Here is a 23429-nt window from a genome sequence, read left to right as displayed (position 1 = left end):
CTGGGCAAATCTGTGGCACTTAATGCTGTTATTTCCCTGGATTATACAGGCATGACTTTCTGTTCCCTGCAGCCTTCTGAAACATCCTTTTGTTCCTCAAAGTATCTTTTAATTGTTCCAAAAAAAGAGAATAAATAAAATAGCAACTAGATTCCCTTCCCTTTTGCTTTGTAGGTAGTTTTCAGGATTTATGTTTTGTAGATGTTTGTCAGGGTAAGCAATGATGCAGCAGCCGTGGCCACCAGCTCTCCATTGGTTCTTCTGGTGCTGCACATCCCCATGGTGGCAGAGTACTGAGGCTCATGGCAGTACCCTATGGTCTCCAGAAAGTGGTCTCTTCCCACCTCCACTGAGGCTCTGGACCTTTCCAGTGGCCTACAGGTTGGAATGATGTTGACAACTTCATAAAGGTTTACTAAAGACGTAGCCCATTCAGTTAAAACAACTGGATTCGTTACAGAGTCTAGGTTTACCTTCCTCAAAACTGCCAGGACACCAAGCGAGCCTAAAAGGACCAGAAAGGTCTTTTGGCTGGTGATGAGCTTTTAGGGCTTGCGGAGTTAGGGAAGAGTAGCTTGCTGGTATCTGCTGTGGACTAGGATATTTTGGGGGATCCCAGAGGGGCTGCACTGGGTTTAGAAGACTTCCAGCTGGTACGATTGGGAAATCTGACCTACCACTTTTTAGCATCATAGCTCAGATCCATAGGAGACAGAGAAGAGATGACTGTACGAAGAGGATGACTGTGTAGTAGACATCAAGGACCCAGGTGGCAGATGTAGCCCTGTCATTGTGAGAGTTCCTGACATGAGATCTGGACTCCAATTCAGGCAGCCTCTTGACCCCTGTGATAACCACAGGATCTCTGGTCCAGCCCCCACAGGAAGAGCTGGAGGAGGAAAACTGCAATGATCTCAAACCTCTGCCCTTGATTTCAGAAAGGTTGCCTCCTGTGCACTGCTTGATTGTTTGATCTCCTGGACACCTGACCTTTTGGTTTATGGGGGAAACATAATCCCTCCGGTTCATTGCTACTGACTCCCACGCATATCCAAGCGTGGGATGCCGGAGCCTGGGGCTCCCTTGCTCCTTCCCAAGACTGGGCAGCAGCAGGCAGAGCTGCATCTCTCCTGGTCTCCTCAGGCTTTTGGGTTTCCCCCATGCAACTTACGGTTGGAGTTGTCCTAAGTAGGCACCTAACGTCAACCAGTGCTCATGGGGAGTATCCAAACAGTACCAGGATGCTTCCAAGCACAGACAAGCTGAAGGGGGCTACTCCAAATTGAAGGTGTCTTTGGCAAGCCTCCTACCCCTCAGTTCAGCCATAACGGGGAACTGCTGTAAAAACTAAGAATTAAATGAAAAATATCACAAGAAGGATGGCCTGATGCTGCTGCAGCCCAGTGCTCTCAACAGCAATAGAGCATGAAACTACACACGTAAAGATGATGTAGTAGGTAACACCGAGCTGCCAGGACAAAGGCACGAGATTAAGTTAGGAATAATATCTGTTCAAGAAGATGCAGCTACCAAAAAGGCCCCCATTTTCTTTGCATTGGAGACTAAAAAAAGAAAAAATGAGTGGTGCGTAGACCTGGTGTTTGAGAGACAATATTTCCAGGTCTTAAGTGTCTGGGATCTCAAAGGAGCATCTCCAGCCAACATTTCACTGCTTTTTGGGACAGCAACCTGCACTGCGCTGCAGACAAAATAGAAAAGCTGCACAGTACATAGAGAAATCAAGAGAAATATAGGAGTAATACAGAGCATTAGAGCAGCTAAGCAGGAAACAAATAGCAGGGAAGGCAAGTGCAGAGAAGGCAGCATATTTCAACACAGCCACTCACTCAACACCAGCAGCTGCCACTGGGTTTGGAGGCTCTGGGAGAAAAGCCTTTTTTCACAGCCATTGGGCTGAAATAGGCTTGTCCTTCCCTCTGTGAACCCAGAGGGGGTTGGCCCGTTTGGAGCCCTGGCAGCTTTGAAAATACAGCGACTGCTGTCAAAAGGGCTGTTGCAAGTCTTGCATAGCCTTGTGTAGAAAGTATTGAAACCCACTCTACTAGAAAATAAACAAACAAACCACGTATTTTTATACCATAATAAGATAAAACACTGCTACCTATTTAGAAAGCCAATTTTTATTTAGCTCTGCTAGATGCAGACATTCCTTATCCCCGTGTATCACTTAGAAATGAGTTCTGACCCTCCCTGGCTTGTCTGGCATTAAATCGGGAGTCGGCAGCACTCAACACTGAAGAGCTTGACAGTAAAATTTCACAAAATCACGCTTGTTTGGCGTGTAGCTGATTTCAGGGCTTTTCTAATTAATTTTCAGGCAAAGGGAAGCTAATTCGAAACCACCGCTGCTAATTCCAGGAGAAGAAGGCGGCAGTGTGAAGTGACAGCATAGCCATTAGCAAAGGGAAAAATGCAGAAAGACGATCTTCATCAGAAATCATGTGTTGGGCTATATAGTTCTTCCCCAGAAGACGCTATTTACCTTTTGGTTAAGTATTATTTTATTACATTAAAAAATAAGTGTTATTGGGTCTCTCCATCCTCTTGGTGAGCAGCAGTTAGAATTTTGTTGTTTATTAAAGATGCTGAAAGAGGGAGGAGAAGAACCTACTTGTTAAAGGAAGTGCATGATCCTCTTTGAGAACAGAAATGGACTTTTGGACAGTTTTCGTGTATAGGCTCACCACCGGGTGATATTGGAGAAGTGTTTGCAGTGCAAGAAATCCTTGCTGTGATCTGGGCTTTGTATCATATCGTGGAGTAGAGGGGATCATCCCTTTGTGACTGCTTAGGTTTTTGTTGGAAAAGTGTATCTTCATTTTACAGATAAGGTAACAGATACGGAGAGATTAAGTGAATTGACCAGAACTCAGAAAAACCCAAGGCAGAACTGGAGCTGGCACCACCCTACTTTCTCCCATCTTCAGTCCTCAGATGTAAATGTAACTGGCAGAGAAGGACACAGAGTGGAAAAAGCTTCACCTGCAGAATTATTTCCCATTTAATGAGTTAACATAGGGTCATTATAGCAAATAGCAAGAAAATGTTGACATTTTTGGTTTCAGTTGTGAAAGAATTAGTCTGTAAAACTTAGGTACTTAAATGTGGAGCAGAGTTCCTTATAGCAGACCATGTTTAGCATTACCCCAGATACTAAGCAATTAGATAGTTCCAAAAAAAGAGATTTTGGTGAAGTAGTGTCTCCCTTCATTAAGTAAATCTTGAAAATGCCAAATTGTAGGCAGTTTTCAGGCCAGGGATTCCCAGCTTGCTCCGTCATTATTCTTGTAGGGCATTTCCCTTTGACCAGCCCTATTGCCTTTCCCTGGGTGTTTCCCAGCAGTGCTCTGTCTGCACCAGGGTGGACTGGAAGGACACGGGGTACCGGGGGCTGTGGGTTTGTATAAAGGCAGGCTGGTTTCCGCTCCTTTCCCAGTAATCCCTGACATTCAACCTGTTTTCTTGACCATGCCTGAGCACTGAGCTGATGCTTTCATGAGACTGTTATAAACTTGAGGGGAATTTTGGAGCCTGTCTTTTGACATTAGAAGTTTGGGTTATTTTTTCTATGCGTATTAGTTCATCTCTGTTTCATTTCATCTGACACTTTATTGGCAAGTCACTGAATCTCCTAAGGACCTTCTACAGCTCTTCATGGTTCACCCTGGTGTTTCTGCTACTCTGAATAGCTTAATGTCAACAGAAAACCTCAGCGCTCTGCTATTGAACTTTTATCCATACGAATTTTAAATCCATCAAACAGCACAGGTCCCAGCACAGTACCCCGCAGGATCACAGGTGATGGACCTCCACTCTCTGAAGCAGTTATTTCTCCATGAGAAGAACTTTCTTTTGCCTCCTGGCAGCTTTCTGTCTTTAACTGCCTTTGCTGGGGAAACTTCTGAGCTGCCTTTTGGAAACCAAATTAACTCTGTCAAGCAGATCAACCTTATGTGTGACCCCCTCAATAACTCCAATATGTCCCTTTATGGAAGACATTATATGAGGTTTTTTTCTAGTCTTGATGATAGTTTTCACTAATAAAGCTACAGATGATACAAGCCATAGCTCCCCATATCAGCTCTGCAAGCCTTTAAAAATATTTTTATTGCCTCCTTGGGAAGCAGTGAGGATGTTAATCTGCTGGTCAGCACATACATACATACTTTCAATGTATTTGTGCCACCTATAGCAGATTGAGGGAGGTGATTGCAGGTTGAGGAAGGTGATTCTACCCCTCTACTCTGCTCTTGTGAGACCCCACCGGGAGTACTGCATTCAGGTGGCCCCAACATAAGACAGACATGGAGCTGCTCAAGTAGGTCCAAAGGAGGGCCACAAAGATGATCGGGGGCTGGAGGACCTCTGCTATGAGGTTAGGCTGAGACAGATGGGGTTATTCAGCCTGGAGAAGAGAAGGCTCCAGGGAGACCTTGTAGTAGCCTTCCAGTACCTAAAGGGGGCCTACAGGAAAGATGGGAGGGACTCCTTAATGGGGAGTGTAGTGATAGGGTGAGGGGTAATGGTTTTAAACTGAAAGAGGGTAGACTTAGATTAGATATTAGGAAGAAATTCTTTATTGTGAGGGTGGTGAGGCACTGGCACAGGTTGCCCAGAGAGGTTGTGGCTGCCCCATCCCTGGAAGTGTTCGAGGCCAGGTTGGATGGGGCTTTGAGCAACCTGGTCTAGTGGAAGGTGTCCCTGCCCATGGCAGGGGGGTTGGAACTAGATGGTCCCTTCCAACCAAAACCATTCTGTGATCTAAGATCTATAGGAAAGGTAGGTGGGGAAAATAGGGGACCTTGGAGTGCTGCAGGTGGTGCAGGCAGCAGAGGCAGAGGGGCACTGGGAGGGGAGGTGTTGATGTGGGCATAAACTGGGAATATTGTAGTCGTTTTATGAAAATAATGTTGTTGTTCTGAAAAAAAGGAACTGCTCATAAAAGCTGGATAGAAACCAAATTAAAGTCTGTAAGTGTACAAGAATGTCTCCCGAAGGGAAGGCCTTCCTAAAGCTGTTTTAAACATATGGGTGTGTGGCAATGAGCTGAAGGGTTGCCTGTGGAAATGTGGGATATTCCTGCCCTCCAGTGGAAGTATGGGAAAGTGCCTTTCAGAAGTTCTCTCAGCTGGAAAACGGATGGGAGCCCGCAAAGGGATGCTAAGAAACTTCCAGGAAACTCATGGCTTTTGATCTGGTGTCCCCTGAATTACCATTCGTGTTTCTCAGCAGAGCCCCTTGGTCCTCTCTAGGTTCACCTGCCCATACATGCTGGTACACCCGTCGTTACCTTTACTCAATTAAATTTTCCAAATCTGGGGCACTGAACCAAGTAGATGATGTGTAGCCAGTGACATTTCAGTGTTGCAGTATGGGAGCGTAGCTTGGAGGTATATTTTGGGGAGCACTCAACCGTGCAAGTCACGTTCAGTTCCTGGGATACATGAGCCCTTCTCCAAAATCAGCTGAGTACATGGGAGGTGTGTTAGGAAATATTTTCCTCTATTAGAAGAGAGGTAAATGAGGTGTTAAACTGCTGTGATGTGAGGAGTTTTGAGCCTTCCAGCTTGCTTGTATTCCCAAAATGAGACAGCTTGCGTCACTTTTCAAGCCAAGGAGTTATCTGCAGTAGAAAAACTTGGGGATTAGGGTGGTTAGTTTGGTTCCCCCCCTCCCCCCTCTAATTAGTACGTGATAGTATTCAAATGTTGACAAAGCACTTGGTAGTTTTCTCATGTGGTGAATTTAGGATTAGCATCAGTGAATAAGCGAGAACTACACTTTTTCCTCATGTTAGCCACCATGTGTTAAATAAATGTCTGATAAAAACTTCCTTTTATCTAGTCAAGACAAGTCATAAGATTGAACAGCTCATCTCTCACCATGTAGAACACAAACAGACTTCCAGATCAGGCACCAGCCACTGTGAAACACAATTCTGTTTTTTTTAATGCTATTATACATTACAAGTAGGGGTCTTGAGTTTCTCAGTTTATTCCAGTTATATACAGATACATCGGAAGTGCCAATATAGAAGTGGCCTGACTACATCAAGATGTAGCTAACCCTATACCGTGTCTCTGACCATGCCCAACAGCAAGTATCTAGGAAGGAGAATGAGAGCAAAGAGATGCTTATTGATTTGTGATCCACCAGTATCCAGTGACTTGGGCCTTGGGGACTTCCTGCATGTAGGTGCTGTCGATCTATTTAGTAGCTCTTGGTGGGTTTTTTTTTCCCCCTGTTTCTGTTTAGCTGCTTTCTGTGGCACACCCAAGTTTTAGACCTTTGTCATCTCCTCCTGAGTTGTCTTTTTCCCAGGAAGAAGCTCCTAACGCAGTCATTCCTGCAACAGAAACCAATCCAGACCTGTGTTCCTTACCATCACACTTCTCGGTACCTTTTCCAATTCTACTCGGGAGGTTTTGAGATGGCAGAGGTGGGGGGCAGGTAAAGGCAGATGAATCAACCCATTACTGCATGTGTAAGATGAGGATTTTTTTTCCCTGATGTTCATCACTGCATTTCTACAGGATTTCAAGTATCATCTTGTCCCTTGGTATTCTTAAGCCTTGTGCAATTTTTCACCTGGGGCTTTTGTTTGCTATGGTTGGTGATTTAATATCCTTGACCAATGCTGTCATTTTACTTCCTCCCCCTTTTACAGATCATCTCTAAAGATGTTGAGCAGGAAAGATTTGAGCACTGTTGGCCTCCATCCATTAAGAAAACCAGCCATGTATTACTATCTGCTGTTTCCTATTTTTAACCTTTTTTTAATCAATACAAAGACCTTTCCTCTTATCTTGGCAGCTTAATTTCTCTAACAGCCTTTCAAACCTTGTCAAATGCCTTTTAGAAATCCAAGCCAACTATATCGACCAGATCTCTCCTGCCCATGTGCCTGTCAACTCCTTCAAAGAACTCCAGTAGACTTGTGAAGCCTGTTGGCTCTTCCCCAAAGGAGTCAGATTTATCCATGTGTCGTCTACTTCTGTTAGGACAGATGTTGGCCATAGTCAAGTACAGCGCTCTGGATCACATCAAAAAGCCACTTCCATCCCTCAGCGAGCAGAGCTGGTTACAAACCACAGTTAGTAGTTCACCTTAAGTTCAGGCAGAAGTGCTGGGTGAACACCATCTGGGCCTGGAGATGGGTTAACTTCCCTTTGGTCGACTTGGGTCCCCTACTGACACTTCAATTGGAGGCAGTTACTCTGGTGATTCCCCTGGGAAGGAAGATTGCGGTGGGAGGATCTCCTCAAGATCTTCCATGTTGAACCCAGGGGTAAAAAGTGCACTGAGCTTTTCTCACATGGCTTTGTTCTTCTCAGTGTGCTCTTTCTAGAGCATGAGCCTCTGGAGACCTTACAGCCTATGGTCAGGCTCCTTGCTGCTGCTGTGATTGAGAAGGATTTATTATTTGTTTTTAAGCCTTTTGAAGTTGATACTTGCATTATTTTTTTTTTGTCCTGCCTTATGGTGTTTCTCCTTTCAACCGAACCGGGTTTAATTTTTTTTTTTTTTTTTTTTGGTCTGTTCTCCTTATTGATTTGTTTGAAACTGCTTCGTATTTGAAGATGCCTTCTTGCTTTTAATGTACTGTCTCATCCTGCTGTTCAGCCACACCAACTTCCTTTTGACCTATCCTAGGTCCACATTTGATAGATGGTACGTTTGCTATATGCTTCCAGATACCTACATGCTGCTGCTAAGATTTAATTCTCCTAATCAACTCCTTTAGCTACTCTTTGAATTCCCTTTTGAATTTTCAAGTGCGAGAGTGATGCTTTTATTTTAAACCTCTTTTCAGACCTCCAGCCAAATCTCAACACATTATGGTTTCTGTTACAGGGAGATAGTTCAATGGTACTACTTTGAAATGGGTCTTGCATATCATTCAGCATCAAGTCACAAGTCTTCTTTGTTCTTGGGCCACCTGATTAGCCATCTCCTAAAATAATCATTAATTGTGCCTAAAAATTTAGGCTTGACAGATAGTATATCTAGAGTATGTTGTGCACTCATGCTGGGTGTCTTGTTATTGCTGGGGTCTGGTTGGAGCTCCTTCAGGAGATCACAGCCACTCTTGCCCAACTGATGAGTGGTCAGTAATCTCATCCTAGTATTCTCCTTTCCTGTTTAGACTGGAATTTCTATCTACAGATGATCTGCGTGACTTGATAATTTGATTTGTTAACCTGATTTAACACAACAAATCACACTTTCCTTAGGACAGGCTACTTGGTGTAGCCTTCATGTTTCCAGTGTCTTCTGTGGCTGCTATTATGTCATCCCAGCAATGGTCATTTCACGCCTCCTATACATTTTTCATGCCATAGCCTTGTTGAGAGCTAGACCTAGTTCTGTTCTTCTTTCTTAGACCTTTCTTAGTTGTTTGTGGGGTGGTGCATGCACGGTTGCTTTGTTTTTTTCTATTTCTCCAGATTTTCTTTACATTGGCCCTCCATTTTGATGCTTTTTCTTTACTTTTGCCAGATACTGGCCTTCGTTATTTGCATAGAGTTGTTAAGCTCCAGGGGAAACTTTCTGCTTCTGCCGAGTCTCTCCCACATGGAGCCAAAAGGACCTGCATGGCCCAAGACATTGATTTTGCTTTTGAAAGCGATACTCATACAAGAAAGCAAAATCTTAGCAGATAAGTCAAATTAAAAGCGGGTTTGACACAGGGTGATACCGGGATGGGGTTGGTTATGTGGAACCCAGTTTCACTGATCTCTTCCCACAGTTTCATCTGTCTGCCAGAATAAACAAGCGGAGCGAAAAACCTCGCTTTGTGTGCACACGTACTTGCTTTGTAAGGAAAAATCTGCTTCCTGCCTGCTCCCAATTTTTCGGTAGGATTTTATGTAATATTCCCCTCCTCCCCGCCTTCCCCTTATATGTCACCTTTTTTTTCAAAGTAAATTAGGATGAAACATGCCAGATGCAGCAACTTCCACCAGCAGTGCCAGCATGGCTGGAGCACTCTGATGTTGGCCAAAGGAATAAAAGCTTGAGGGTTTTGCAGTAACTCTTTGGAAGGTTTAGTCCGGCAACCCCAGTGCAATTAGTAGTTCTTGCTGCTGATCTGTGGGCATTCTGGGGGAGCCACTGGATTAAGAGAACATCATTCACCCATCTGCTACAGCAACATCTCCAGATCCTATCACACATGGGTCTACTTGAGAATTTGGAAGAGGCTGCAGGAAACATTGCAGAAATGTCTCTGGGCAGCCCTTAGAGAAGGGACACAAGTTCACTTGAGGTAGACTTCTACTTCTTTAGCATCCATCAAGCTGGAAACCATCTAGCAAATGATTTTTTCCTAGAGGATTAGGGCCACTTGAAAAAAGAAACGAGGGCAAAACATAGCGGCACACTGTTGTCTGAAACCCATGGGGCTTGAACAAATGTGCAATAAGTAGCGAACATGGTGAATTGGACAAATAAGTATGTCTAACATCAGTGATATAGAGATCTGTTCTCCACGTTCTTTAAAAAAATCTTAAGAGAAGAAAACTGCAACTAAGTCTTTTCAATCTGAGCACTGCTGTTGCTGTGGGGAGCCTTTACTTATACAAGCAACACAGTCCTGCATTAAGGCTGGAGGCAAAGGGCCATTTAGTGTTTACGTGCTTAGATGAGCCGATTTGGGCTTCATGGGATCTAATTAGCAGTTTGCAATTAGATTGTGAGCTTTTGTAAAGTAGAAGAGCAATGAGCAGAACTAACTGTGATTTGACCAATTTCAAGCTGTAATTAGACTGAATTTTCCTTGAGATCACATCTCACTTTCCAAGGTTGCAACATGGCCATGGCTCTTCCCCAATGACTCCCAACAAGCTGCCTTAAAATAACTTTGGTGTTCTTCTGTGGTATGTAGTGGCACCTTTGAACCAAGTTTGGTAGCTGGGATTTATTGACCTTACAGAGTCATTTGGAGTTTTATTGTGAAATGCTTTTTTCCTGAGTACTTGTCATAAACACGGGGTTTCCGTGGTGTTTTCCAGAGGAAGAAATAAGGGATCTGTAGGTGTTTCCTCTGAAGTCAGTTGAGAAAGGTGAAAGGAAAAACCCTTGATGCCTTACCTTCCAAATACATTTTCTTGTCTACAGATCCAAATCGTTAAATTCAGAGCTAATGACAAGAATAGAGGGAAGTTAGTCAATTGTCTCCTTCCTTACCATAATACTTTTTTTCCTTCTTAATTATTCAAGGGCAGTTAGCATCACCATGGGAGGTTTATTCTTCACTGATTTCGTATTACTTTAGAAGTTAGGGTGTGAGTGCTACAACAGAATTTGCTGTTGCCAAGCATACCCAAACTACAGCTGATGCAGCTGGTGAACATGGGGATTTAAACCCAGATTTTATCTCGGTAGTGCCCCATGGTTTAGGAAGAGTTATATAGGAATTAATATGCTATAGGCAAAAAGTCCCTGGCAAATACAAACTGCATTTGACTCCAGCAGTGTCACCCTGCAGTGGGATGTTAGATGTTGTGCTGCAACCCAGCAACATAAATCTAATATTTTATTCTGAAAGGTTGCTTATTCATATTAGCATTAGCATGTGCAGAGAGAAATGTGTCATGCAGGCCATTAAGGCATAATACTGCAGGGTGATGGCATAGCAAAGATAAAATAGCCATCTGAAGTGCATTGCGCTCTCAGTTTATTCCCATCAGCCAGGCAGAAGAGCTTTCTCTTTGCAAGGCATATGTCTGAGAGTATGATAAATGTTTCTTTGCAATTTGATGCTTACCCCACACTTCTGTTGTAATAAGCACAGCTGTAGGGAAAAAAGGCAAAAAAAACCCCAAACCCACCAAACCCACCAAACAAACAAAACCCAAGAAAACCCCAACAGCTTTCCTGGAAGTAGGGATGGGGTGGCCAGGACACGAAACTCTCAGTGGACTATAGTGAGCTAAAGCATATAGTAGCTACCTTTTATCTAGTTGGTGTAATATTTCAGCTGAACATCCTTTAAAATCTCACAGTATAACTCAGAAAAACCAGTACCACATACCTGCTGGCATTGAAACATGATGATACTGGGGTATGTGTGGAGGGAGGATAGTAAACCAGTATTTATTCCACCCAGCAACTATGACAATACCATTGCCCAAGGAAAACTGGTGGGGATTTTTCTAATGAAAACATTGAATTGTCAAGGAAGTGCTTTACAGAAATACATTATTTGAACATGAATTTATTTCATGTTTGGAAAAACATGAAATTTTGGGGGAAAAAAGTGTTGATAAATAACATTTTAAAATTATCTTTCATTTTATATTTGATGTTATTTTCACTGAAATGAAATTAAGATGTCAAGGTCCGAGTGCAGCGTTTGAGGTGGCATGAAAAATCATTTACTTTTCCTTAGAATTTTGTTCAGCATGGAATTTCAGGTTGTACTCTTGCTGCCTGTCGTGGAGTCAGAAAAAGTTATTCGTGTTTTATTTTTCCACTGTCACCAATGAGTTTCCCACCCCAGTTAACCCAGCATACCATACACAATAGTGCTATCAGCAACTATTTTGGGTTCAATCCCTTGCTGCTGAGCCAAGATAATAGAGATGCAATACAATGGCTACGAGGTAGTCTCTTTGGTCTCTAGCTAGCAACATCCAGAGTTAAAAAGAAGACCAAAAAAAGAAAAAAAAGGGAGTGGGGGAGAAACAAACCCCCTTCTTGAGCAATATCTTTAATACTGTACAGAACAGGAAACACCACCAAGAGGAAGGAATACTCCACATCCTCCCTCTACCCTTTTTAATTAAAAATGATTAAAGTCTTGTTTTTGTAAGTCTATTCTGCAGAGTATCGTTTGAACTATTTCAGGATGTTCTCGGCATTAGGCGTATTACAAAAGTGCAAATGTTATTCTAACCAAAGTTGAAACCTGGACTTCCCAAAGTAGGACCCTGAGAGTGTCCTGTTGGAAGCATCAGGCTGTTTCATTAGAAGTTGAAGGAGAAACACATGCATTTAGAAAATAAAACGCGCATTTCAGTGATGACATCCCTTTGACTTTCAGTGAAAACCAGGGACCCTATTCCCTAAAAGCCATCCTGATAACCTTGTGCTCTGTTGAAAGCACTCCGCTTCATACCGGTGTGGCATTATCACCCCCTGGTCAGCTGGCATTTTATATTCCAGTTTGTTTGGTTCTTCCGCCAAAATTTTGGCTTGTTTCTGGCACACGAGCATTGTGTGGCTGTGTAATAGTGGGGTGCAGGCAGTCAAAGTACACTCACACTTACACAACACCTTTCTATCTGCTTGAATTGGAGAATGGAGGGTTGTTTTTGCTGAGCAGTTTGATCGTGAGCTTAGATACATGGGAGCAGTCGTGCATTTTAAAGGGAGTGGTGCATTTCCCTGTGTTACAAGAGGAGACGATCCCACAGCAAACATCTGAAAAAAAAGACGAAATATGGATTTTAGGGGTTTTTTTCCTAATAAAGTTGCTCCCTGCACATGCTGTGTTCAGATAAGGTCCTACTGCAGTGCTCATACTGTTGCTAGATGGGATGTAATGGACCCAATAAGCATAAGTTGTTTAATAAGGTATTACCAATCTCTTGGCATGTTTAGGAGTTCAACAATATTAGCTTCGAAGTTAAGACTTTTTAAAGAGCCTGGATGACAAGAAGGTCTTTCTGAGCTGTTTTGACTTACTGTATTTGAGTGCCTTCAATTACATTTCTCAGTGAAATTGGTCTCCATGCAATAGCAAGTCTTCAAAGCCCCATAATTCAAACAAATCTTCTGTTTGCTTAACTACTGAAACAACTTACGAGGAGCACAGCTTATTATAACAGCATAATATCATGTTCACTTTGCCGAGTTCTAACTGAAAAGTAATATGCTTTTAAAATAGGGGGGGGCGGGAATAATTTCTGTTAGTTTTTTAACTTTATGTTTTTAATTTCAGATCTCCTTCCCTTTCCAGAGGAAGTTAGAGATGCCATAGCTTTAATGTCTGTTTTAGCTGCCACTCAATTGTTCACTTTCTGTAAGAAAATCTAAACCAGGAGGTATGCAATTTCTCCTGATGTGAAAGTCGTTAAAGGCAAGTACGCTGTGAGTTCAAGTGCTGGTGGCTTCAGGAGAAATTCCCAGCCCCAACAACATGAACCTGAAAAGAAAGACAGCCTTTCTTTTCGATGCAATGGTCCGTGCAGCTGTAGCTTTCAATTGCATCGTTGCCACTAGCACATTGCTTTTAAAAAACCAAACGAGATCTCTCTTGATTTGGATTTTCAGTTGAAGGTGTAAGATGTAGAAGGAAGTGGTAGCAGCTAAATCAGGAGTTAAAGCCACTGCACTGCTGACCTCAGAAGAATTGTCTGGAAGAAGGAGACCTGAAATAAGGAAAAGCTGGGTTATCAGTTATCATACTTTCTCCCTGTATCTATCTATCTACAGATACATGTAGATAGATTAATATACACCTTTTACTTTTTCAGTGTTGTTTGCAATTAGAAAAAAATGGAAGAGTAGAAGATGAGTTTGATGTTATCCTCCTCAGTCTTCCTTGGTGCAGGGCAGCAAATCCTTGTGCACAAGTAAATCCTCTCTAACAAGTCAAGATCTGTGGGTAACACCGTAGCACCCATCCCTTCCAGGAATGGGTTAGCATTAGGATAGCAAATATCAGGGAGAAATCATTTATAGGCATACTAACATGCCAACAGTCTGTTGTCTCTGAAAGGGCAGAAACCCCATTTGGATTTAGGGCAATGGCATGTCAGTGCTCCCTGGTTAATACAACTCACAGCCAGGTTGGCAACAGCGACCTTACTGCCAATGGGAGATACCTCAGTTGTCTTGTGCAGGTTCTTTTATCCAGCAGCTCGCTGCCAATACTAGTGTTTATCTGAAAGGGACATGTGGAAGTTAAAAGGTGCATTTGTGTGTCATGAGAGAGACAGACATCTGGTAACTGGAGGAAGAAACACAAAGCATAGGCGTTTCCCATACAGAGGGATGGTATTTAGGAACTAGTTATTCTCTGCTATCACTGCCTGCTCTGCCTGAGTGTAATTTTGGGGTGAGCATCTCCCTTTCAGCCAATACAAGTCCATGGAGACCTGAGAGTGCTCTTCACCTTGCAGGATCAGACTCTTAGAGAAGCCTGATGATCGTGTAACAGTCTTCCCCAACAGAGTTTTGGGCTCATACCCTTGCTTATTTTTTTTTTGCTGCAATGGTTTGTCAAAGGACATGTCCCCCCCAGAGTGTGCTGACCCAAATGGATTGATACCTGGAGGGAATGCTAGATAAGAAAGGTTTTGCACGCGGGGTGGGACCTCTGAGAGGATGAGTGGCAATGCATCGTAAAGAAATTCAGATTTGCTCTCAATGCCTCTCAAGAATTTGCTTTCAGGCATTCCCAGGCTCTGGATCTTGCTGGTTGTGTAAAATACACTCTCGCTGTGCCATGCTTCTGTCTGTTGCCTGAATGTGGCTAATCTTCTGAGCCCCACTCAAACAGGGCATAGTTGAAGGTAAGGATCTCATGTGGACATGACATGAGGTGCTTTTTATTTTGCTTTCACCCATATGACCATTCATAGATTTCCCTGTGTCCAAAATCACTCAGAAATACGTGAACCTGAACTTTTTGGAGTCATTTGAGCAGGTGGGGAAGAGGGCTGGCCGGTGCGGAAGGGAAGGCATGGGAGCCCTACCATCATTTGCTGCATCTGCTCTTCCTTACATCGCTTTCAGATAGCAAAGCCTCCTCCTTACATGAATTTAATCCATGTCCTCTGCCACTTTTCATTCACATTTGGAATTGCATCTGTCTTAACTCAATAGCATGAATCTAATCCAGAAAGCCTGTAACTTCAGGGTACCAGGAAGGTGAACAGCAGCCACGTGCCATGAGTAGACTAGACCCAGGTGGGTTATTTCACAAGGGCTAAAATATGTGTGTCAGCTGTATATCAAAAATAGTCACAAAATTGAAGATTGGGGCAATTTTTGCTTGCATTTATCACAAACTCATTATTTTAAAGTGCCGCATCAGTTGGAGCAGCATGCTAAAAAGAAATTAGCTATATCTTAAGAATCTAGCTATATCTTAAGAACCATAAGGAGGTGGACTCTCTTCTTTAGTGGACACAGAAATACAGTTTCCTTTTGTGGTGTATTTTTCCCCAACCCCACCTGTGGCTCTTAGGCTCATTTCATGTGTGTCTTCTTGCAGTCTGGGTCTGATCATCACCATCCAAGTATTGCAACTTGAAGTTATTCTAGTCTTTGCAGAGATTCAATATTTCTGTCTGCAGAAGCACATTGCCTCAATGATGGGTGATACAGTGATCAGGCCAACTGATAAAACTGAATATAAGGCTGACAAAATAGCTGTTAAACAAGCAGGTGTCTGTCACTGAGGGAGGCTCCGAAATTCTGGTTTTATCCACCCAAAATGGTTACATTCGCTCTTATCAGGGAATTGGTGGTTGGTTTCCATTTGGTTGCAATTTGCATCTAGTTGGCAGCATGCAGGTGGAAAGAAGCCAAGTTTTCTATCATGATGACAGTTTGGTAACAGATGTCTAATGTTTCCCAACACATTTAGCTCATGTGATAGGAATTGTGAGCTAGTTTAGTAAAGCTGAGCAGTTGGGTAATTGCAAACCTTTGGCCCTCACATTTTCTCATTTATCCTTTTTAGCTGCCTAGGTAGGATGATTTTTTTTAAAATTTTTTTTTTTGTATTCATAGTTTTGGGAGGAAAAGCTTGAAATATGTTTCAGAGTACTCATCGTCCTAGGTGGCAATCACTCATTTAAATGGTTGGAAACCTCCAGCAGTACAAGAAGCTACATGTTTTCCTCTCCTGTTCTGCGTAACTGGCATTGCCCAAGTGCGTGGGCTGTGGCTCCTGTGCTGCTGTTTCAGAGTAACGGGACATGTGGACGATGGTATTTACTCCTGATCTCCTTGGTTACACTGGTTTCTTGCACGTGATGTCTGTCCATGCCGAAGAGGAGGCTGAATCAAAACATTTTAATTAGCAGCTCCTTAGGAGTATGTATTTTATGTGGAGGGAGAGAAAGAAGTGGTGGTCCCAAGCCCCAACTCTTCTGTAGGAGGGCACTGATACTCATTAGGGCAAGATCATTATAGAAAGCCAGTCATTTGACTGAGATTTCAGTAGCTACCTCTGTCATTCAGATTTGCAAGAAACCTTGGAGAAGAGCTTGAGAGATTCTGCAGGATGCTCGTGTTTGTTTGACCTAGATCTGAAGATCTCCTCTTCTGTGCTGTTTTCTGATATCCCCTATGGAGAAGCTACCTCTCCTGTTAGCTACAGGAGTGGACTATAAGCTTGGTTTGGTAGGGTAGGTGACAAAACCCAGTTTCAATAAGCAAAAAAGTCCCATTAATAGTGCATTGGGAGTTGATACCTGGCCTCCCTCAAGCTCTTGTGAAAATTGCAGCCTTAATTTTAAAAGCTCTTTGTTAAAGAACAGACTTTTTGTTGTTTCTCCCTATTTGGACCACACATTCTCTGTATCTTTTGGTTTTGTGCACTTCCAGCTATGATTTTCTGGGCATTTTGGCCTGTGAAAGCCAGGGCAAGAAGCACAATTACCAAAGTATCCAGAGAAGGGCTCTTTCTTAATTACGTCTAATTCAACTAGAGTCAGAAAAACCCAGAAATCTCAGCATAGAAAGTTTGAGCCTTGCATCTACGTAGCTCCAGAATGTCACGGAACATGACTGTGATGCTGATCAGCATTCATGCCTCCAAAGCTTGCCTGAGTTGTCTTCCCAATACACCTCTTCTCTATTAATTTAGGAACTTAAACCACCAGAGGTCAAAAAATCATTTTCTTGTTTGAAAGGTCTCAAAGCACCAGCATACGGCTGTGTATTTAGACTATAACTGCCTTTCTCATTAGTCTGCTACGTACCGGTTGGGAAGAGGCTGTGGCATCTGCAAAGTGGTACCCAGAAGAAACACACCCTGACCTGGCACGTGTATTTTTCCCACAGAATGCCGACTTATTTCCACATTATCTTGCGCAAGTGTGGTCAAACTGTCTCTGCCATTCATCCCAGCTCTGTTATATTCCCAGGGGATATTCCAAGCATCCTTCCCAGTATCTTGAGCGTAGCAGATTTCTTCAACCTGCTGCAGAATAGAACATTTTCCTACAGACACACCAACATTAAATTTTAAACTTCTGTGTGTCTTTGCACTGCCTTCCCAAGGCCTTGAAAAGGTCCCTTTTCTTTTGGAGGTGATAAACTAAGATGTCACATATGTTTTTCACTATAATTTTGTCAAGCGAGGAGCACACTGCAAAACCTTGGGAGTTTCTGTTTACGGAGTGGCACGCTGAAATTAAGGAAGTTGGAGGACAGGAGCTGAATTCATATCTAAATTTCAGGATGAGAATTACACCCCTATTTCTGATTTAGGAGATGGCTTGGGAATATGTGCATTTTGATATTTTTATTTAAGTGACTGAAGAGATTTATTCTTAAGTTTTGCAGGGCTGAAGTGTGTAACTCCTGTTAGTTTATAGGACTTTGACTTGAAAGTGGACTTTGACCTTCATAGCTGGGAATAAAACAGAATTCAGATGTGACTCTTGTTACTAAGCATGTGAAGGGATTGCTTGATTGATTCTACACGTGTTTTGGTTTTGCTGTATATTTTTGGAATTTCTTTTGGGTTTTGGATGCCTGTTGCACAGTATGTAGAAAACTGCATCCAATTTGTTTTATATGCTTCATTGCACTTGTATGTACTAACTACACATAAGCAGTCTGTCAAAGAGAATTAGCCAAGAGATTTCAAAAAGCAATCTCAATAATGCTGCAAGCACATTTTTTAAGCAAAATAATAAATGAACACATTTTTTTACTTCAAAAGCTATCAGCAGAGCTTTCGGCTTCTGCGACTCAACACACAAAATGATGAAGAAATTGGGACTGGAGTGGAAGATCCCATCTCCCATGAAACCAGGGGATTTTTGGAAGAATTGGTGGAATTTGCAAGGACTAGGACTAGCATCCTGCTTGCCTTGCCAGCACCGTGCCATGTCTTAACCTAGTTTTTGTCCTCTCATATTGCATGATGTGAACTATACATCTCTTTTGTAGGAATTGGCCGGCTTTCAGGATAAGAGGTATTATAGGGAAAAAAACATTTCCCCTCTCTGTTCCATATGTTTTTGGAGACCTTAACCCTTCTGACACACTGCTGTTTGGAATCTTTCATCCCCTGCTTGCTCAGCATTGAGAAATCCTCACCAGTTGCCCAGGGGAGAAGATGTGGTAGGTGGTCCCCTGCCTCCCTGGGAGCACAAGATGCCTTCCTGCCGCTCCCAAGCCTTGGGCAAAGGTAACGCAGGGCCTCTTGACCTGAAGTTTTGCATCCGTTGAAGGGAAATTTTCCATGCTGGGATTTCAACTTCCTAGCAATTATAAATCATTAAGGGTATTTAACTGGTCTATACATTTACACGAAAATTAGCCCCATCTCATTGCTCTGTCATCTCTAAGATGATGCTGTGATATAGAAGGGAACGTATAAATACGTCTTTCCTTTAGCAAAGGTTTTTTACTGACAGCTTTAGTATGCACCTCATGATGAGTCTAAAGCGATCAATAAGCAGCTGTGTCACACAAGGTTATCCCAAGTTCAAAGCAGGCTCGGTACTGATTGGTTTCCAAAATCGGATGCATCAGGCTGCTGTGGTCACAGGAGCAAGGTCACCAAGAGGATCTGGTGACAGGATAAATAATAAAGCAGAGCTTAAGTAATTTGTCGACGGCACCCCCGAGATAAAATTGCACTTTATTGCATTGGATTTGGGGCTTGATGATGTGACCTTTCACCTTTTTTGACACCTCTTCTTATTTTTCTCCCCCAATGTCATTGCAGTTTTAAATAGACTAAAGAAGGTGGTTTGAAGGGAATAAGTCAGTAAGTCAATTCCATCCCATTATTGAATTAGAGACAGGCGTGACGGACAAGGTACATTAAAAAGATAGACAGGTGGATACATATATATGATCGTGGCTAACACTATGATGTTTTATCATTACGCTATTGTTATTATGCAGAAATGAAGCATCCAGGTGAAATAGCAGACTATGGTCTGTTAATTGCAAGATATTATGGCTAAAAATTAAGCACTGAAAACCAAGCCAACTCCCCCTTTACACCCTCCATGCCTCTCTCCATAATCCCGTCAATGCTCTTTTCCCATACAAGTCTGTGTCACCAGCAGCCAAAGGTTGTACACGCACGGGGACTTCTCCGGCAGCTGAATGTCAAACTATATTGAGTGGGTGGATCCTGTTCATCCATTTCCCCTCCGAGCCTTTCTAAAAATACCATAAACCTTGACAAGGAGCTATTTTAGAGGAATCGTATTCATGAGGATAGTCATGGGAAGCTTATTTTGGCAGGCTTGCATGTGTTCAATTTGCATGCTTCCTTAGTCAAGGGCTTGGTGAACTTGTGTTGCGAGCCAGTTGGACATGGGCTTAAGAGAGAGCATCTGGATTTTGGGACCTCCTGGGTTGGGACGTCTACTCCAAGTGAGTTTATAGGAGGAAAAGAAGTGAAGATATTCTTACAGGAATGTTGATATGTGACTGAAGTCATTCATTTCAGGCATTTGCACACCAGCCCGCAGCTTATCGGATCTGATTTCATAAAACCTGGCTGTGATTTCTCTCCAGGGACCTTAATGATCTTGCCACTTTCAATAAACATTTATAGAAACTACTGCCAGCCTGTGGATAAGAGAAACTCCTGTGAGAGACTTTATCTTCCAAAAATACTTAAAGACACTAAAAAAAAAACACCCACAAGAAGATCAATAGAAAATGTCAAAATGTAGCATTTGCTGGGTAGCTGGAGCTGAATTGCAGTACCAGACATTTGTATTGTAGGCATGCAGTAGGTACGTTTGCTTTTGTCACTTGGAAAACTGTGCACATCGGAGCGATGCTATAATTGGGACCAGCAACGATGAATGTGAATGAAAGCAAACTGTAAGAGATAAGATGGAAATTAAGCAGGTAAAGGCTGTTCCACGCTCATGCCATTCGGGTATGGTATTGCGCAGTACTCATGTTTGCACCTCTAAGAAATTTCCGTTTTTTCGCATAAAAAAATCCAGATACGAAGCCGAAGCTGCCTTCTTCGCCAACCTGAAACTGTCTGATTTCAACATCATTGACACCCTTGGAGTCGGAGGGTTTGGACGAGTTGAGCTGGTAGGTAACCTTTTCTTCTTTGAAGTTTGTGTGATATCCTAGAATAAGTACTGTGTTACAAGTCTTTTAATTTTTCTTTGTTATTACACCCGAATAACTGGAAGAAAATTATGTGGTGGGATTACATATTTTCTAATGGTTGAAGAAAGCTGAATTACATTTCCTGGTAAATAAAAAGGTAGGAATGAATGCTTTGCAGTAACCAAGAAGAATTTATGTACTAGGTTGAGAGAGGAGCACACGTCTTCTCTCTCCAAGTGGTCCTATGTTTATGGCATTGATCACCTTTTAAAAACAAGCTGAAGAATTGTGTGGCTGTTGAGTGCTAAGATTGAAAGAGCAATCTAAAATCTTACTTAACCAAAACTGGAGTAACAGTACGATGTCTTCTCTAAGCAGTTTCTAATTCAGGTCTAGAGATAGTGCTGCTTGGTTATCATGAAAGCTGTACATTCAATGTCTGAACTATGACAACACTTCACAGAAAACTACTTATTTTTTGCAGAGTTTTAGAGAAAGGACAAAATCTGAGCTTGCTTTTTGCTCTGCTTGGATTTAGAGCTCTGCAGTCTTTATTAAAACAAAGCCTGAGCGGGAGGAGACTGAAATGGCAGCCGTTGCATGACTCGTTTATAATATAAGTTTTTGTATTTACATGATAACAGAAAGAGGGAGTTTAGTTTACGTCACAGTGCTGACCACTGAGGAGCCTCTGATACTGGACACCAGTACAGTATGTTAGGAACTTCTGTATGTTAGGGGCAGAAAAAGGAACAGAGTTACTGCTGCCAGCACGAATTTTGGGGAAATCCCCACTCTGTAACCTTGTGGGAGCTAAACGCACCCATAGTGCTGGGAATTAGAAAACCAGCAAAATGAAGTGTTGTGGTGATTAGTTGTGATGTAACGGGTAAAATCTGTGTTAGAAGTGCAACTCGCTCTTCCATGTGATTTATTTCTGACTTTTCCTGTTCGGATGTATGTAAAATCATGCAGAGGAGAGCATGTCCATGAGAACAGTGGTCCATTCATGGGGTTTGGATTCATTATTTATTTACTTGTTTGTCTGATATTAGCAACTGTTGTTTTGGAAGAGAGTTACAGGAGCTCACCCATAGCCTGGGAAGGCTCTCCTTTTCCCACTCCTTCTATAGTCATCTGCTGTTGAGGGTGCTTTAGAGCAGGAGTTGAATTTGCGTCACACTCAACCTCCCTTTGGAAGGCCCTTCACCCTCAGTTGACAACAGCATAAAGCTCAGGAGATTTGTCTCCTAAATTAACATCACCGCTTGCTTCTCTGCCGGAGGTGACCTGTAGTGAGGGACCCACCAGTTTGGGGCTTGTCTTGAATCTTGTGAAGGAGCTTATGAGGTTTGTTTTCATTGTTAAGCCTTTTTTGACACATGCTTTCAAGATGTTTGAAAACCTCAAGATGTTCCTGGGAAGGTGTGTGACTTTGTCTTCATGAGGTATTGCTTATGGAACCCTCAAACCACACAGATATGGAAGCAAATCAGACTGTTATTGATGGCCGTGGCCCAGTCCTCTACCTCTAGATGCTTACAGAATTAATTTGGAAGCTTTAAGATACCGATGTCTTGAAATCTTAGCGAAGCATGACACTTGGCCAGGTGTGAGGAAGAGCAGGAGTGGACATGTTCTGTCCCTTCAACGTATCAGATCACAGTCAGGTAGAGATATTTAATTCTTAGGAGGTGTCCAAATCTCAGAAGCCTTCAAGAAGCCTTGGTGCCACCTACGCAGCCACAGATGGGAGGAACGTTTCCATCACCTCGTAGGGGTTTTCTTCAGCAGTGGGTTTAACACACTGCCCCTGCTCTCCTAAGCAGGGAAATGCTGGTTAAGGTCATTTTCTGTAGTTCTTAAATAATGCTGAATTACACATAGAAGGATAAAAGATATCTAAAAGTTTAGCTTAACACTCCGGATTTTATTATTTTTGTTATTAAAACAAGAAAATACACTTTTTGTCAAAACTGAGCCTAGAATTGCTACATCTTGTTTCATGATCTTCTATCTTCTCCATGAAAATTATGTTTTATAATTTAAGGCTAAAAAATTAACTAATGCAAAACATGTCAGAGGAATTGACTCTTTTATTGCCTGAGTGTGTTACAGTAGCTCGTAGCAGCACTGGAATTTGTTCCTGGAAGACATTCACATTTTTGCACTTTCCAAGAGTAAAATTGATCAAACAAAGTACATTGCAAGGAAGGGGATTTTTATAGCTTAACCTTGGCCACTGTGGGCAAGCCCCCCCAGGGCATCTCAGTACCCTTCAGGAGGGCAACTGGTGGTGTCTGGTTGGAAACTGGAATGTCTAGGGCTTAGTTTGTGTCTTGCTGGCCAAGAAGGAATAACGCTGCCATTGGTCTGCGTTTTAATTTCCAGATGTGGTTTATATCAATATAGGCTGGTTTTCCAGACACCTCTGTGAATGCTGGCTGTTTGGAGAGGTCAGCCCTTCAATGCATTCATACACAAGTACCTGGCTTTTAGGCGAGACAGCCTAAAATTTAAATTATTTTCAATTCTATGGAGATTACGTGTGGAAATATCTTTTTGTCTTGCTTTTCTAGGTAGTTTTATTTTTTATATGTCAAGAGACATTTCCAACAGATTTGCATTGGTGTTGTACATCATTTGCTCAGGTTTTTGATGCCTCTTGCAACATGCCTTGTCCTTATGGATGCTGTTCTCCTTCTTCATCCCCAACTGAACTATGTAATCAACTTTTATCCAGGCTTCTCTCAAGGGGAGAAGCCAGCTGAGTAGTGGCTGTGCTATTTTAGATGGGCATCAGCTCTGCCACTGGAGCAAGAGCAAATAAAGACTTTTGTTCACTTACAGCAGGACCTGTGTGATCCTCAGTGTTTGAAAAGCAAACAGGCGGGTTGGAGAGACCACAGTCTGCCCAGGGCTGGCGGTGCCACATTCCTAGGACAACCCTCCCACATTTCAGAGGGCTGCCAAGTAGATGCAAGCTGCTCTGGGACACGGCTTGCCCAGCCGGTGCCCTTAGCAGGGCAGAAGGAAAACAGTAGGAGTGACTTCTTGGTTTTTAATAGCACAGATTAGCAGATGCATCCACTATTTTTTGCAACTCAGCTTCTCAG

The 23429-nt window shown here is 42.6% G+C and overlaps 1 protein-coding gene across 1 annotated transcript in view; it reads left to right on the top strand.

The window, feature by feature from the left end:
- The window catches only part of LOC104831216 (cGMP-dependent protein kinase 1), a 79763-nt gene that overhangs the window by 28535 nt on the left and 27799 nt on the right, over positions 1 to 23429 (top strand). Inside the window, exon 4 of the mRNA XM_010566635.1 lies at positions 20196 to 20292. Within this exon, the coding sequence (XP_010564937.1) occupies positions 20196 to 20292 (97 nt within the window). The remainder of the gene's footprint in view (positions 1 to 20195; positions 20293 to 23429) is intronic.

The sequence above is a fragment of the Haliaeetus leucocephalus genome, unplaced genomic scaffold, assembly GCF_000737465.1.
Source record: "Haliaeetus leucocephalus isolate CR32 unplaced genomic scaffold, Haliaeetus_leucocephalus-4.0 Scaffold216, whole genome shotgun sequence".
Classification (NCBI taxonomy): Eukaryota; Metazoa; Chordata; class Aves; order Accipitriformes; family Accipitridae; genus Haliaeetus; species Haliaeetus leucocephalus.
This window is presented reverse-complemented; position numbering and strand designations above follow the sequence as displayed.